This window comes from Cuculus canorus, chromosome 2, assembly GCF_017976375.1.
Source record: "Cuculus canorus isolate bCucCan1 chromosome 2, bCucCan1.pri, whole genome shotgun sequence".
NCBI lineage: Eukaryota > Metazoa > Chordata > Aves > Cuculiformes > Cuculidae > Cuculus > Cuculus canorus.
In genome coordinates, this window is record NC_071402.1 from 64,905,354 (window position 1) to 64,921,427 (window position 16,074).

The 16,074-nt window shown below is 38.2% G+C and overlaps 1 protein-coding gene across 1 annotated transcript in view; it reads left to right on the top strand.

The window, feature by feature from the left end:
• AHRR (aryl hydrocarbon receptor repressor) overlaps window positions 1-16,074 on the top strand; it is a 91,875-nt gene that overhangs the window by 56,250 nt on the left and 19,551 nt on the right. The window contains exon 4 of the mRNA XM_054060601.1: window positions 144-244. Coding sequence (XP_053916576.1) covers window positions 144-244 — 101 coding nt within the window. The remainder of the gene's footprint in view (window positions 1-143; window positions 245-16,074) is intronic.

Here is a 16,074-nt window from a genome sequence, read left to right on the forward strand (position 1 = left end):
TGACATCCAGACCACAAAGACTTTAACTCCCAAAGACTTTTAACTCCCAATTAATCAGTGCATATTAAATGCCTAAATAAGAATTTTAGTCTGGCAGCCCTAATCATTATTATTTCTAAATTGGTAATAACTCTTTCCAACAGCCATTCAAGAAAAGCACTTTAAGAAGCAAGTTGGCCAAACGATCAAAGAAGACAACGTATCTAACAAGACTGCTGTACAAGAAGGTGGACTTCTACTAGAAGTGAGTGACAAAATGCTGTCTTTTCCAGCTCTCACTTATTCAGTTTGATGATATATTCAAGTTAATGTTTTGTAGCAACTTTGAGCATATGGTTGGTCTTGGTGCAAGTCATTCAAGAAATCACAATTGTGAGTGCTTCTTGCAAGAGCAAAACTGACCGTCCTGACAGTCTGGATCAGTCTCCATTTGGGCAATTGTACCTTGCACTCCAATATCCTCAAAATTACCAGTAAACTCCAGTGGCCAGTTCACAGTTCTTTTTCACTTGGAGTGATAGCAGAGGTTTATTTTACTTCGCCCATATTTTGATGGTGCCAGCGGGATCTTGCCTGGTTTCTGCTCTGAGTTGAGATTGTTCTGGGATATTTTAATTTATCCTACTTCCTTAACTGTGTGCTCTGAGGGAAGCCATGTGTGCAGAAATCATTCCTTCTATGTACTTTTATCCCCTTTAAGATGACTTTATACTGGCAGAGCAGCATAAAGGGGCCGTACTGTTACTGAGAATTGGATCTATTAATCTGGATAAAGAATTAATGCTGCTCTGAACTGCTGTACCAGATAGAGCACAGCAGTCCATCCCAGATATATCTGCATTTTAGACTCATGATGTAATAATGCCTGTTATACACTAAGGTCCTTGGAAATTCCTATCTGTTCAAGACTACATATGTATAGTTATTTTGGATAGGATAGTATGCGTGGTATAAAAATTGTGTTTTAATGACAGCTTTGAGATACATGTAAATGTAAATTAAACAGTAGCCTCCAGCAAATAAATACTGTGTACTGCTAAAGAAAAAACCGATGCATTATTATGGGATCCAATATCATCAGTCGTTCAAGTCTGTAGAATGGAAACTGGCACCCTTATTTCTTTCCTCTTAACAGAATCATAGAATAGTTTGAGTTGGAAGGGACCTTAAAGATTATCTAGTTCAAATCCCCCTGCAACAGGCAGGGACACATCCCACTAGATTAGGCTGCCCAAGGCCCCATCTAACCTGGCCTTGAACACCTTCTACTAATACCTTAGAAGATTCTTATTTTGTATTTCAAAGCAAGTAACACAGAGGCATCTGATTAGTTAGTGCTAGTGCCAAAATGAGATGTTTGGCTGTCAGATATTATTTGCAATCATTTCCATTCTCAATGAATAGGGGGTACAGGGAGTACAATAAATGATAAATGTGGTGAGTATCTAATTTTTAATGAGGGTTTCCTACCTTTAGTCTATGCTTTGTTGGGTGTATTTTACATGTCCACAAGTTATAACCATTAATTATCTTCAAACAGTAGCCTTACTGCTAGGAGCACAGGGGGACAATGCTGATAAATAATTTTGGGTAGGTTACGAGAGACTAATAGCACTGATTATGCTAATGGTCTGCTTACTACAGTGCATATAGGAGTCATATTACTTTTAAATATATGGGAGAGATTTTATCCTGTATTATTCTTAAAGTAGATCATTAATTAGATGATTAAGTGCATTTTAATATGAATGTATCCACCAGGCTTCATTTATGGGCGTGTCTGACCTAGAATAATCACATGAATAGTCCTTAGACCTTGCTGGGAATGTTCCCTGAGGACTGACTTTGGCTTGGATGCTCATTCAGTGGCCATATCATGCGAAGAAAAGTGGCGTTCTGTGTTATTCAACCAAATTCACCATGTTGGTTATTAGGGACTGTGGAGTTTTAACGAGTCACATTCGTGATCCCTTCCTAGGAGAAGCACACAATCTTGCTGGTGGTTGCTGTGCTTTATATATTGACCTGGGAATCTGGGTGCTTTATTTGCTCTGAAAATATATTTTTCAGCTGTCAAAATCCACTTCTTTTCTCATATCAGCACCTTGCACTGTGCAACCTCTCCTAGATGCTTTATATAATACAAACCAGAATAATCTGAATCACCACAATATGTGTGAATATTACTGTGTCTGCCTGCAATGATAATGGAAAACCAGGCATAACTGCATTTTTCTATTCCTAGTGGGTATGATCACTGTGCTCTAAGTATAACAAGAACTCTAATTACTGGTAACTAACATATCTGTGATTCTCCAGTCTTGGAACAATGCAGTACTTCCCCTTTCAGCTGAAAAGAAAACAATGGAATTAAGCTGTCTTCAAAGTATGTTTAAAATGTTTTTTTTTCTAAAGGCCTCTGCCACAACATGTGGTTTTTATTTAAGATTTTATGGAGATTTTTTACAGCTATAATCAAATAGCTTTCATCGGCAATAATAGAATAAACAATGATACCAGTTTATCAAAGACTTTCAAATGGAGAACAGCAGGTATCAAAATAAATAATTTATTCCAGCATTTTAAGTTTTAAGATCACTTCTGCATAAGAGAGCCTTTCCTTGCCATCTTTCTGTTTCCCTTTGGAGAAAAGACAGACAAAGTTCTAAGAACAAAAGTTCTAAGTCCAATTTTATTAATGTTCTTTTTCAGTATACTGTATCTTGCAATCTTTTCTTTCCTTGGAGACTTCAGACTCCAACTGTTTGACTGCAGTAATGATTTTTAACTTTGCATTTTCAAAATATTTTCCAAGACAGGTGGTATGACAACCCTTGTGCCACATGCCTTCTGGCAGAAAAGGGCCACATTCAGTTTCTGAAGCCTGTTACTTAATACTTAAGGAACACTTGGCCAAACTCGTAAGCAGAAAAGTGGGAAAATAAATTGTATTGGCAGTCAATAAATCCACGTAGAATTTATGGGGTGATGGGGTGGAGAAACACAATAAAATGGTGATTCGGAAAAATAAGGATGAATCACTGGTGGGTATCTAGGCAATAGCCTTGATTGCAATAATCATATCATGGCTGTTAGCCACCTCCTACTCTTCCTCCCAGCTATGATGCACTCCCAGTCTCAAGTCCAGACTCAGAGTCTACACTGGTGTGCAGGTAATTTCTCATCCCAACTGCATGTGTAATTTCCATATGTTAGACTATCCTATTTGAAGAATTAAATATCTGTTGTCAAGAGGGAGGTCCTCTCTGTACTTGCTTTCTCAATGATGTACAGTCAGGCTCCATCACCATCACTGCCATTGCTTTTTGTGTAATCATCATGGATATATTAACCAGCACCCTGCTAAAATTGTCACTTGGATTTTATTGACCACCTCACGGTTTTTCCTGCAGTTTTTCTGCTCGTTATGGAACAATCACTCATGTTCAAATTTCTGTCTCAGCCCCTTGCTGCTCAAGGAGATATCTTGATGGTCTTTCCTTGCTTCTTTATTTTGTTGTAAGCTGCAGCAAAGGATTTTTTTCTGTTTCTGTCTCCAGATGTTCTAGGCATATTTTTTTTCAGGTGTGAAAATAGCGTTGCAAAAACTGAAATGAAATCTTGGTGATCCAGGTAGCTCTCAAACAGATGTTAATGGAGTAGGACTGCCTGGTTCTGTCATGCCCTATCTCGCTGATGAATACTGATAAAGGCCAGACCTGGCCTGTTTTAGCATTTCTGTGCTCACTCGCAGCTCACAGTCTTTTAGGGGAGGTCAATATTGTTTTCAGGATGTTCCAAGCCAGATTTTTGCCCAATTCAGAGACAGATTTCCATATGAGTCCTCTACTCTTAAGGCTTCAGGGCAGAAGAATCAAATTTCTGTGATTTTGTCTCATGTTTTTCTTTATAGCTGCACTGAAGACGCTTGTCATGCTGTTTCTTATTTACTGTACATTTACACTTCTCCTACTAAACCAAATAATGACATATGACTGAATAACAAGGTGTTGCATTTCATTGCTATTTCACTATGAAACCCATGTATGGGAGCAAGAAATGCAAGGACCTTTCAGGCATAATTTGAATTACAACCCAGAAGAGTGGCTGCAGATTCAACACATCTGTGTGCTGAAGGAAAAAACCTCATGGCCTATTTTTCTGTATGTAGTTCAGAGCAATAGCAGTCTCCCTTATGAAAGCCTTCATGACAGAGGTCGTCAGGTGCTGAAATCACCTGCTTTTCAGTGGGAACATCTGTACCTCCCTAATTCTGCAGCCCATCCCACTCTTCCGGAGCATCTGGTGGTGACTACACCCGTCTTTATTCATTTTAGCATGTCAGGAAACTGCCCAGGAGACTCGTGCACTCAGTGTATATTCATAGCAGTAGGCTGGTGAATGCTTTGGAATCTCCTTGTGCACATGAAAGAGACTTTATTTCTTCTGGCCAAACACGGGACAGATCTCTTAGTTGTCACCAATGACAGAAAAAGCAAATTATTGACATTTTGTATATTATTCTCTGGCAAAGGTCTCATTCTCCACACTTCCTGAAGAGTACTACAATTACATCTTATTATTTAAATTTTTAGACAAAAACTATCAGATGCCTGGCATCTTAAAAAATATCTTAAAATCACAGACATATGGTCTTCTATTTTTTTTTTTTTAAATAAATAACTTCTTCAAAATCATGTCTGTCTTCAGGTGTGGAGTAAACCAGTGAAAGCTTCTTTTGGTAGTTCAGTCCTTGTAATTCTCCACTGTAATCAATAATTTTAGCTTCATTACATTAACCACTTAATCATCTAAAGTTGTATTTTTCAAACTGAGCTTCTGTGTTTTGTAGCCATGCTTTTATTCTACCATTTAGCAGATGAATTTTGCTGATTTGACTTGTAAATAATGTGACTAGCGAGGCAATTCAGGTATCTAACTACTGAGCCAGCAGCATTTGTGCTTGGAATTGAATGTTGTTGCAAAGTGCTAACATTATCAGGTATAGGCACTCTATCACACAGATAAGTACTTTCTTAAATCCATATCACATATTTGGGCACTATTGTGAATACGAAATTTTGGTTCTTGCTTCGTTGTTCCCACTGATGTCAGTGAAACTTTTTTCCTCCATTAGCTTTAATACCAAAGAGACCCCAAGTCTTTTTAATCAAAACCAATGAAAGTCACAATTCTCATCTAAGCAAAGGATTCAGGATTTGATATAATGCAAGTTTGAAGCATATTATTTAACATTATGTCGTTACCTTAAAAGTGGTTGCAAATTGTAAGGTTTCTGAGAGTTACTTTGAACTGAGAGGTGCATGTGCACGTTTTGGCACTGAAAGGTATTTCCAGGTGGTCTCTACTAACAGCTTGATCTAGAGTTCAAGTTTCATTCCAAGGGAGTTGGAAAATGATACATTAGAAAACAACCTATTGGTGCTGTTCTTCACCCTGCATAAGGAAATAACATAGGAAACCCTTTTCCCACTTAGTTTCCTGTAATTTTTTTAAACTTGTTAGTGTAATTCCACTTCCTCCTTCCAACCTGATTTATGTAATCAGTACTTGATGCTCTTGAAGAAGGTACTCCGGTTTGAATCTCAGTCAGAGAGCAAAAGATTTTACTCTTCCTGTTATTTTTAAATTTAAACTTGAAAAAGAATATGGGAGTCAGACAAAAGTGCATAGTTGTTATACAGGCTATGACCGAGGCATGGACTTCAAAAATCAAAAGCTGGTAGAGAAAGACTTTTTGATTTATTCTGGTCTTGAATTCCTTTTTAGCTTCCCATGGTGCTCTCTTAGTACAGTCCTTCTAAAGTAAATTCTGTTAGATGATGGTACAGTGCTTCACTTTTTAATCGACTAGTTTGAAATGGAGCCATCGAATAGGAAGGTCTCTTAAAAAGCTCATGGTCTCAGTGCTTTTTCTTCTTCATTTAATGCAAGTTACCCAAACAACCCGTTTGTTTTCTCTTGTTTTCAAACATGAACCTTCTCCCAGTAATTCAGATGACATGATTTAAGCTGACATTTGTCACTTGAGATGACTTACATATAATTTATCCATGAAAAAAAAAAGCCATAAATGAGATCAGGAGTAGCTTGCCATTTTATCACATGTGTAGATTCACTTTCTTCTTGCCAGGCACAGGCAAACCACAAAGGAATATTTCAGAGACCCTGGTCCCTTTTATTTTTTTTTTTTTTGGCTTTGCAAGTAGGCATAGTTCTAAAATCCAGACTTGAAATTTGGCATGGCCACAACTTTGTGCAAAATATATCCTTTCTGTTGCCCTTTAAAGAAATAACTAATAATCTTGCTTATTCTTTTCTTCTTTTCTTTTTCCCCCTTCTCAAACAAATCTGGACAGAAAAGCCTGTGACCTCTAAATACCATTTGCTTTCTACTTCAGTCCTTAATACTACTGTTATGACTGTAACTATCATAATGCTGTCACAGCTCTGAGGTTACTTAAATACAGGTGATGGCATCCTCCAGAGTGAGAGGGGGGCAGACGAAAACAAAAAGATGTGATTCTCTCCCTTCAGATTTGCAGCCTAAATACAGGTGATGAAAGATGCGTTTCAATGGGCAGCAGAGCACATGGAAATAACTAACAAAATGGTAACCATGATTGTCAGTGCTCATAGCATGTGAGCAACTTGACCTTTGCCAGAACTTTTGCAAGAGTTTTAAGGAGGGAGTTGAAGGAGAAAAGTTAGGTACCCCTGCAGAAGCTTTTGTGGATCCTTTTAGAAAAATGGAAAATGCCATTAAGTGTTTTCAAATCTTTTTTCAAGGTAACATATTGGGAGTTAGTACTTAGCTACTCTAACATGAAATGAGAGATTATAATTGAGGGGGCAGCAAGCTGTGAACATCAGTAAATCAAGACAAGCAGCTTATGTTTAATGTGGTAGAGAAGTGGCAGTTGGGAGCCAGCACAGGTATGTAGTGAGGAGAGACACTTAGCATCCTCTCTGGTTTGCACTGGCATCAGAAAAGTTGGCTTCCATTTGAAAGAGCAGAGGCAAACATGCTATCACATGAGGAGGCCTGGCTAAGAAATTTTAGGTGGATGGAGAAGCTGTACATCAGCAGCAACAAGTTAAAGAATCAATAAGCTTTGGGCACAGACCAGATGTAAATCCAAATTTAAGACCGTTGTTGCTGTCTCCGGACTGTTCATTACAGCCAACTCCACCCGAGATCACTTTTCACAGCCACTTCCTCTGTTTCTGCTCAGGCTATTTTGGTGCCTCTGGAGACCGTCCAGAGGCCACGTGACTTCCGCCCCAACAAAACATATTCTCCCGTTTCAGCTCAGTTAGGTTTTTTCTGTCACTGACTTCAGAGCTAACCTTTGGCAACCGTTCTCACCAGTCAATAGGTTCAATATCTGTATGTGAGCATTGCACTGTACAGATGCACTGGGATCTAGTTTGCTACTAGAACTGGACTTCTTGCATTCAAGGAACCAAGGCAATCATAACAGACTGTTCCTTACAAGTTTCTGCATGAACATTTGCTTTTCAGAAAGTATCCTATTTTTGAAGATGGCAAAGTCATATATTGCAAAAAAATACCCAAAAGAAATGGAAATACATGTTAAATGATGCCTATTACCGTAGACAATTGCAATCTTACATTGTTTAACTGGTCTCCAACTGGTTAAGTGAAATTATAAGTTAGTAGCCTAACTATATTTATGGCTGACGCTTGCTTCCTGTATAATCCTTATTCTCAATTCAGATAATCTAATGAGCTTCAGCCTTGCTATCTTCTCAGTAAAGTGAAGTGATAAGACAGAAACAGGTCCAGGCAAGACTTTGTGTTGTCTTTAGAATTGTTGCAAATTTGCAGTGATTTTCTTTTTGCTATTGTGAAGGTTTCAAAAGAAAAATGTACACATTTTACTAGAAATATTGAGTAAATTTCGATTTTACTTTTTGTCTACCTAAGCTAATAGAACTTCAATATGTTATTTGATGAGTCTGAACTGAAAGGTAAACTGCTATTAAAAAGCATGATGCTGACCATTAAATGAATGGTTTCCTATTAGGAAGGATATAGTATCGATTTGGAGACAGGAAGACAGATAGGCACCCTTCAAATAGTTCTGTTCCTGTTCCAAGAACTTCAAGAGAAATCACCATCATTCTGATTTTAACTGTCCCTGACATTCTGAGTCGAAAAAAGAAAAATGAGATTGTTTGTGTGTGCTTTTGCAATTGTAGTTCTTCCAGGAATTCCTAGCTGCAAAAGCTGATGGTGGCCAATAGCAGGTATTTTCCCTGATGTGTTTTACACCTTCCTCCCTCCTCCCATCACTACAATGCTCATGGAATTCTCCAGTAACTGAGACTGGGCTTTTTTAGCAATAAGGACACAAATGTCTGCTCAAATCAGAGGCTTGCACAAGGGCCTTGGGGTAGAGATCGTCTCGTCAATAACTCAGCCTGAGATCTGCAGTCATTGCTGCTGGTTAGAGGAGTTGTCTCTGGCTTTCCATCGTTACCTTTTTCCAGATGATCCACTGCCATTCACTTGCCATCTAGATTAGAAAAAATACAGCTTGCCTCTCTGGGTCAGTGTAACCCATTAACAGCAGAATTCTCACCTGCTGCCAGTGTTGGACAGGATGTGCTTTGTATTGGGCACTTATAGAATACAAAACACGCATAAGATGATAACTTATCCAGTAAGACAGTTCCCAGAGTCAAATTCAGGAATTCCACACTCCCTAAAAACTCCACTGACCTGAAATGGTGTTTATAAAAGCTAGTTTGGTATATATTGTTGAACAGAATGTGAAATACAGATTGTTTTGCTCTTCTCTGCACCACCTGAAACAGTTAGTTGTTAGAAAATGTGATAAATAATGCTAAATACACAGAAAGTAGTGCTCTAAAATTGAGACGTCGCATTCTGTTTACAGTATAGAGGCTATGACATTGTGTCTTTTAAGTTTTAATTCCGTGCAGCGAGAGATGCCTGCCATTCATGCTCATTAACAGTTTGCAAGTACAACTAAAAGTCAGCTGTGGATGGACTATTATGACGGCTTCTTCTCTTCAGGACTTGGTGCACTTACATGTAAATAACACTGAAAAAAAAATCCAGACATTTGGTACTTACATATGTCTAATTTTCCAATGTGTTGGATAAATATTACTCGAGACTCTTTTCAGGAAGTTATTTCTGTGGAAGATAATGGGTAATCTTACTACATTCGTTATTGAAAAGGCTACGTAACTAAATTTGTTATTACAAGTGCAGAGTAGTGAGCAGTTAATGCTTCATTTTGAGTCTTCTTAAATGGAATTAATCAGGCTTGCATTTTCTATATTGAAATTGTTGCAGAGAAGACTCAAAAGCCCAAAGCAGCTGCAGAACTACAAAAGAATGAAGGGCTGAACTTGCACTGAAGATACGATATCGCCCCCGCTTTGCTTCCATCTGTGAATACAACATCTGCTTTTGAGGAAGTGAAATGCGAAACTGCATAAATCAATAAAAAGATTGTTTCTATTTCCAAGCGTAGTCCACGGCATAGTATTCGTGAAAGAGCATTGAGAGTAGAGTTCCATTACTGGCAGAGCACAATTTTAAACTCAACATTATGATCAATGAGAAGGCTGAAGGAAAAGATATACAAGATTATGTCATAGTTTAGTGTCTTTTCATGATAATTGCTGAGGTAAATGATACATCACTTGTCCCAGTACTAGCATATCTAGTAATCAATATACCTGTATCTATGTATTAATAAATAAACTGTGCCTTTTTCCTGACAATTTTAGAATTAATGCATTGAATAATCTTCACTTCCCATGTGAAACTCTAACTGGTAATGCAAGGAAAAGATTAATGGATTTTTTTACAATTAGACATGAAAAAAATCCACCAAACTTGCCATCAATAGCAAGTGTTGTTGGTGTTAATAAGTTACTCTAAATAAACATAGTGTAACAAATTTGCACTGAAGTGTTTGGTGTCACCTATGAGTTCACTTTTGCAGCAACAAAACCTTCCCTAATCTGTTTTTAAGCTATTAGTTGCCAGTATTGCTCCCCTCTGAAAGCACAGCCGGTATTCTCATTTCCAGTGTTTAGTACTTGTGAAAATAATGAGATTTAATCAGGACATATCCCTTTCTAGATGTACCACATCAACTTCCTGCACACATAAGGTCAAATGATGCTTCAGCTCTTCTTCCTCAGTACCACCTTGGGCAGAGTGGTTGGTTATGAGGTCTCATTGGAGGCCAGTGGTTCATGCATATAGTAAAGAAAAGAGTTCCTACCCCAAGGGTTTGACACACACTAAGCAAGCTTTCTTACAAAAGCTTAGCTTGGAAGGAAAGTATAGGGGAAAGAAAACTACATTTATGATTTTGCATCATGCAATCAAAACAACTTAAAGGCAAGGTTGTTCTTGGTTATGTTCAATACTTTTTGCATATCAAGCATATGAAAAACAACGTCACCGTGGTTTAAAATGCATTTACATGTGTGCACAACATTACAATCACATCCTCCAGGGAACTACTGTGTTTTCTTGAAAGTTTATGGCTCACAATTACTAGAGCCCAATGACTTACATTTTCCTAACTGATTTCCAGGAGGCCAATTTTGTCTGTTGCTTCTTGATGAGCTGCAGCATTCCAGCTCCTTCATTAGACTGAAGACACATATAAACAAGTATCTCCAAAGTTGCCCTAATTCCTTGGTGGAAGTGGTGGGATACTGCAAGATGGAATAATGAGAAATTTCACCAGCAGAAATGTTTGTTTGTAATGTCAGAAATGCAGAAATGTCATGTTTGTAATTGACCATGCCTTTCAGAATGCACAGCAGTTCCCTCCGACAGTAAATGGTACGGCCAGGCAACGTGAATGATCCTTGAAAATTTTGCCAGGCCCTGCTCTGGGTAGTGCAGCACTAGATGCTGAATATTCATACTGTATTTAAGGAGCATGAAGTGATATCCAGGCTCAAAGACAAAGGCAGGAACATAGACTTTGTTTTATCTAAGAAGACAAGAAGAGTGAAAGGGGCATAATGGTCATGTGTACCTATTTCTTTGAATTTGAAAAAAAAACGTTTCTGCTGTTATGTAAACCAGTCAATTAGATCACTTTCCCTACGAAAGGCTTCCTATATAAACCCATGGCTGTAGACTTCAGCTTGTAGGATTTACTTCCCCCCAGCTCAAATGATGTAAATTCATCTTCTGGTTTGTTTCTTTTGCCTGAAAACTAAGCTGTACACGCAAGCCTTTGATCAAAACTGAATGCTATAAACAATTAAAAAACACTCCCCCTTTGCATGGAATAGTGCTTACTCACAGAAATATTCCTTTTGAAGTTGCTTTGTAGATACCAGAGAAATGCATAAGAGTCCAGAGGGCTAAGAGATACTGTACTTGTTGAGCAAAGGCCATATTCTGATGTCACCAGATACGGTATTTCTGAATGGTCTTTTATGTGGGGTTTTATTTCAGGGTTCTGTAAGAGTTCCATGTTTTGCTCGTTCTATAAAGAGAACCTTAGGAATTCCAGATGAATTTTTGAGAAGGGCAATTATAAGTCCTAAAAACACCAGTGGAAAGAAATACTGATTCACTAAACAATACCATTAAAGACAGAAGACACAGTAACCATCTACATTTTTTTCCTAATATTCATAAGACAAGAACGAGTATATCATTTCGAGAGTTTTTAAATAGCTACTTATTTAGATCACGAGAAAATGGCCCCATTCCACATAGGATGCAAAAAAATGCAGTGATCCAGTATTAAGTGAATCTGTTCCAGATAAACTGTGAGCCAATTGACCCTGGAAATTTAGTACCCGAGTTGCGTGACTTGAAAATCTGTTCAAAGCAAGGCATGGCTGCAGGCCTTGACTGTTGTACTTTAGTATCCATAGTAACACAGTCTCTGGAGACCTAACGCTAGTGAATTTTCCTTTATTTCAAGGAAGAGTAATAAGAGAAATGTGGCTTGGAACTTGTTGTCTCTCTCTTTTTTTTTTTTCCTCCCTCCTCCTTATTTTTACTATGCTATGACCTTGACCAAAATATCTTTGAAGCATTTGCTGGCTGATTTTCTGTTATGGGACCAGAAAAAAAAGTATCAGGATATATGAAGGAACTTGCCAAAGGAAGTCCTATCTTCCTCAAAATATTTGCCTACATTCCCAAAGAGAACCTCTTGACTAGTAATGTTACAAAAACTTCTTAATGGAAGGAACTGATAACTTTCATCTCACAGCTACTGCGGGCACCAGAATAATGTCATGCTTTCTTTGAACTGACAGATTAATTGTTTTTTTGTTTCAGTAGCAGGTGCAGCTTTTCGTGAGTACATAATTGGATGTACATGTTTTTTACAAAAGAACACAGGCCCCTGTCTGGTGCCAAGCTCTTTCTTTTTTTTTTTTTTTTTTTTTTTTCCATTTGGGAAAAGAACCACATGATTTCATTTTTTAAGTACAATGTAGAAAACTCATGTAAGTGTTTTCAAAAAGCCAAATAGAAACAAACAAATGTTCACAATACTTACTTAAGTCTGTCTCACATGTTTCAGCCATTATCCTGGATTAGAAATTCCATCTGTCATTGAATCCATATGGTTTGCCAAATGGAAGTTTACAACTATGCATTTTTTGCAGATTTGAAGTTAGTTCTTTTTTATTGCAAAAGTTTTAATGTCCAAGCTAATACCTGTGTATTTCTCTGTGTGTGTCTCTGTGTGCTTGGATAAGTATATGTAAATTGCTAGAAATTGTGGTAGTATGGAAATGGACTTTATTGATTAAAACGTACCAGCTGTATGCAAAGCAAATAACTTTGACATTGAGCCATGGAGTTCAGTTATTTCCTCCTCTAAATTGAAGAGCCTTATTTCAAGTTTTCCATTATTTCAACTGGAAGGAATAAAGCGAAATGAGGAGATCTACCTTTACTTCTCTGTACTGTCACCTCTGTGTTTTGGACAGACTCGTGCTTATGTTACGCAAAACAAACCGCATGCTTATGAGGCTGATCCACGTCCTCTTTCTGTTTTCCTCTCTCTAGGTTATTGATAATCCAGGCAAATGGGTGCTGTGGTTCTGACACAGCACACCAGTGCAGCCTCCCATTCACTGGGAATGAAAGAAAGCTATTGCTGAGAATTTCATTTCAGTAACTGAGAATATTTAAAATCATATGGGGAGCTTTGACTTTGTTAGATGGGACTTTGTTGTCCTGTTTCATGTGAGACTTGGTAACTTAAAACAAAAACTTGGGAACAGTTTTTGTTTGTTCTTGTGGACTGAAGCTGTCCTCCCTCTTCCACTCAGACTAACAAATCAATAGGATTCTGGCCAGAATAATGGAAAGTTACCGTAAAGTGTTATGCGGTGTTACCGTAAGGGGCTTGACTATGGAGTTGTGTATACCTGTGAGATTTATCTGAGGGATCAGAGGAGGTCTTTTCCTACTAACTTGCAATCACTGCTGCCCACTTCTGGGGAATCAGACTTGTGCTAGCCAACACCCTCCTCTTCCCCAGCTGTGGTAAATAGGTTAGAAAAGTATAAATCTCAGCCCAATTCTGAGTCTGTTCAGAGTTCTCTGTGTTATAGACCTCAAGTGTCACACCAAAGTGCACTTTAGGGTACTATTGAGAAAACACAAAAATTTGAAGTCATCAATAAGACTCACTGGTTATGAAGATTTAACCCATGTCCAGCTCATTCCTTCTTAGTGTAGTTGAAGCAGCAGGTTTCCCAGGTTTAGGCACGTGGAATTTGTGTTAATCCTCAATAGCTTCATGTGACTCCATAAAAGTTGTTGTTGCACCAACGTGAGCTTTGCTTTTCCTGCCTGCAGGGCAGAACATCTGATGCCTGGTCATGAAAAACCAGGCAATGCTTAGTTAAGAGATCTTAACTCAGAAATGAACATCAACATTTTGAGAACAAAACTAAACCAAACCAAAACAGGGAACCTTGTCATTCTCTTCATTTACATACTTCTCTCAAATCCATACTCATTGCTGGCTTAACTGAAACATATGGCTCCTTGAACTTTTCCTCCACTTATTCTTTCCTCTTGTTGTCTCCCACTCATCCTTAATGACTCCTCCAACTTCACAGATGTAGTTGCCAGTCAGCTGATCGGATCCTTTAGAAATACATGTTGTCCCATTTCCCCTTCCCATTTTTTACAAACTGCTATATTTGGTCCAGCCCAACCCTGCTTTGTGAAAGAAAAACTGCATAAAGAAAAACTGCCCACCTTCCCTTATTGGGCAGAAAGTTTTACAACTTAAAGATAGAGACTGATCTCTTAGGGTACATGTCTGGGTATGTTGGACAAAGAAGATTCATTATTTAATAGGAGCGTTTATTTCTTAATTCATAAAAACAATCCTTGGCGAACACAGGTGCTCCCCCATCTATTTCCTGCGGGGCTGAAAAACTCCAGATTCCCTGCAGGACATTAGAAGGCAAATTTTAAGGATGTTCAGCATGATACAATGTGAGGTTCTTTGATCATATTCAGATTTTGAGGTCATTTTCTAAGCCTTCTTAGATAGGGCTTGGTGCATTAACTTGCATAGGTTAAGAACACTTACTTAATGTTCTTAATTTCTACCTGTCCCACCTGCATGGGAGGACTGGAGGTCTTTTGGAATGTGCGTGGTAACAGTCACAGGTATCTGCAGAAAGGAGGTCTCTTAAATGTCTGGTGGTTATCTCTGTGGAATTTTTTAGTCTGTTCAGATTAAAAGAGCTGCCAGATGTTTGAAATGTAGTACAATTCCTAGCATCACATCACTGATGGTTTCATTGCTGTGAAGATGAGTCCGAAGAGACAAGATGCCAAAAATGCTTTCTTGTCCCCACTTGAAACTGGAAATGAATATGACAAATACCATCTACGGACACTCCTCTCAGTGCAGTGAAAGGCACAGATGTGAAAATGCAGAAGTCTCGACGCACCATCTTTTCGTTGCTGAGGTGCTGGAATGAATTTGGGCATTGTTTAGAGCAGAAAGAGCACCAGTCCTGCAACCCCCTGTGCTTGAAGAGTTAACAGGGATAACTACTGTTCAAGACAAATCTAACTAGGCAGAGATAATGCTTATTATGGAAAGGGTGTGTGTATATGGAGCTGACCTGGAGGTGAATGTTGTTTGCTCCTGAATATTCATGGTTATTATTGACTCAATTGCTGCTGCAGGTCTTTCCAAACATAGGTGAGCCATTGCAATCTGTCCACTCTGTCACCATATTACAGGTTCTTCAAGGCACAGACCCCTGCCCATGGATGCTTTCACTGGACCACATTTCCAAAGGTGCTCTACACTTATAATTCAGGTCAAATCTTCTGAGGAGGTCGGCCTATTGTGCATTGAACTCTTGAAATTCTGCCCACCATTGTCACAGTGGGAACAGGCTTCGAGCAGTCTGGGAAATCTGGTCCTTATTTATGAACCCAAAAGAGAACCGCACTCACAAAAATATGTCAGTGTATCTGGTTACTGAGCAATTGAAAATCTGCTCTCATTGTGCTTCAGGACTAACTCAGGATTAATACTCACATAGCTACAACAGTAAATAAGAGAAAGGTGAGGCAAGGAGGATAATAATAGCAGTATTTCATCAGCAGCTATTTGAACTGTAATCTCAAATGACCTCAAAACCATCACATGAAAGAATCATCTAAACTGCCTTGGAATGCAGGTCTGCTAGAATGAAGACATATTATTGAATCTTTATCAAGGAAAGAGAGGCAAAATTAGTCAGTCTCCATGCAGCATGATGGATCTTAATGTTTACATGAGGTATCTCATTTAATCTTTTATTTTTTTATTTCTCTGGTTGATTTCATAGAATCACTGATTCTATAAGAATTAATTTAGTGTTTATGTAGACTAAACATCAGTTTGTATCAGTGAAGTATTTATTGCCTACTTTTTAAATTTATTGCATTTATGCAATTTTTCTATTTATATATTTTTATACAGAAAATTTCCATACTTTTAAAACACACATCCAGTTTTAACA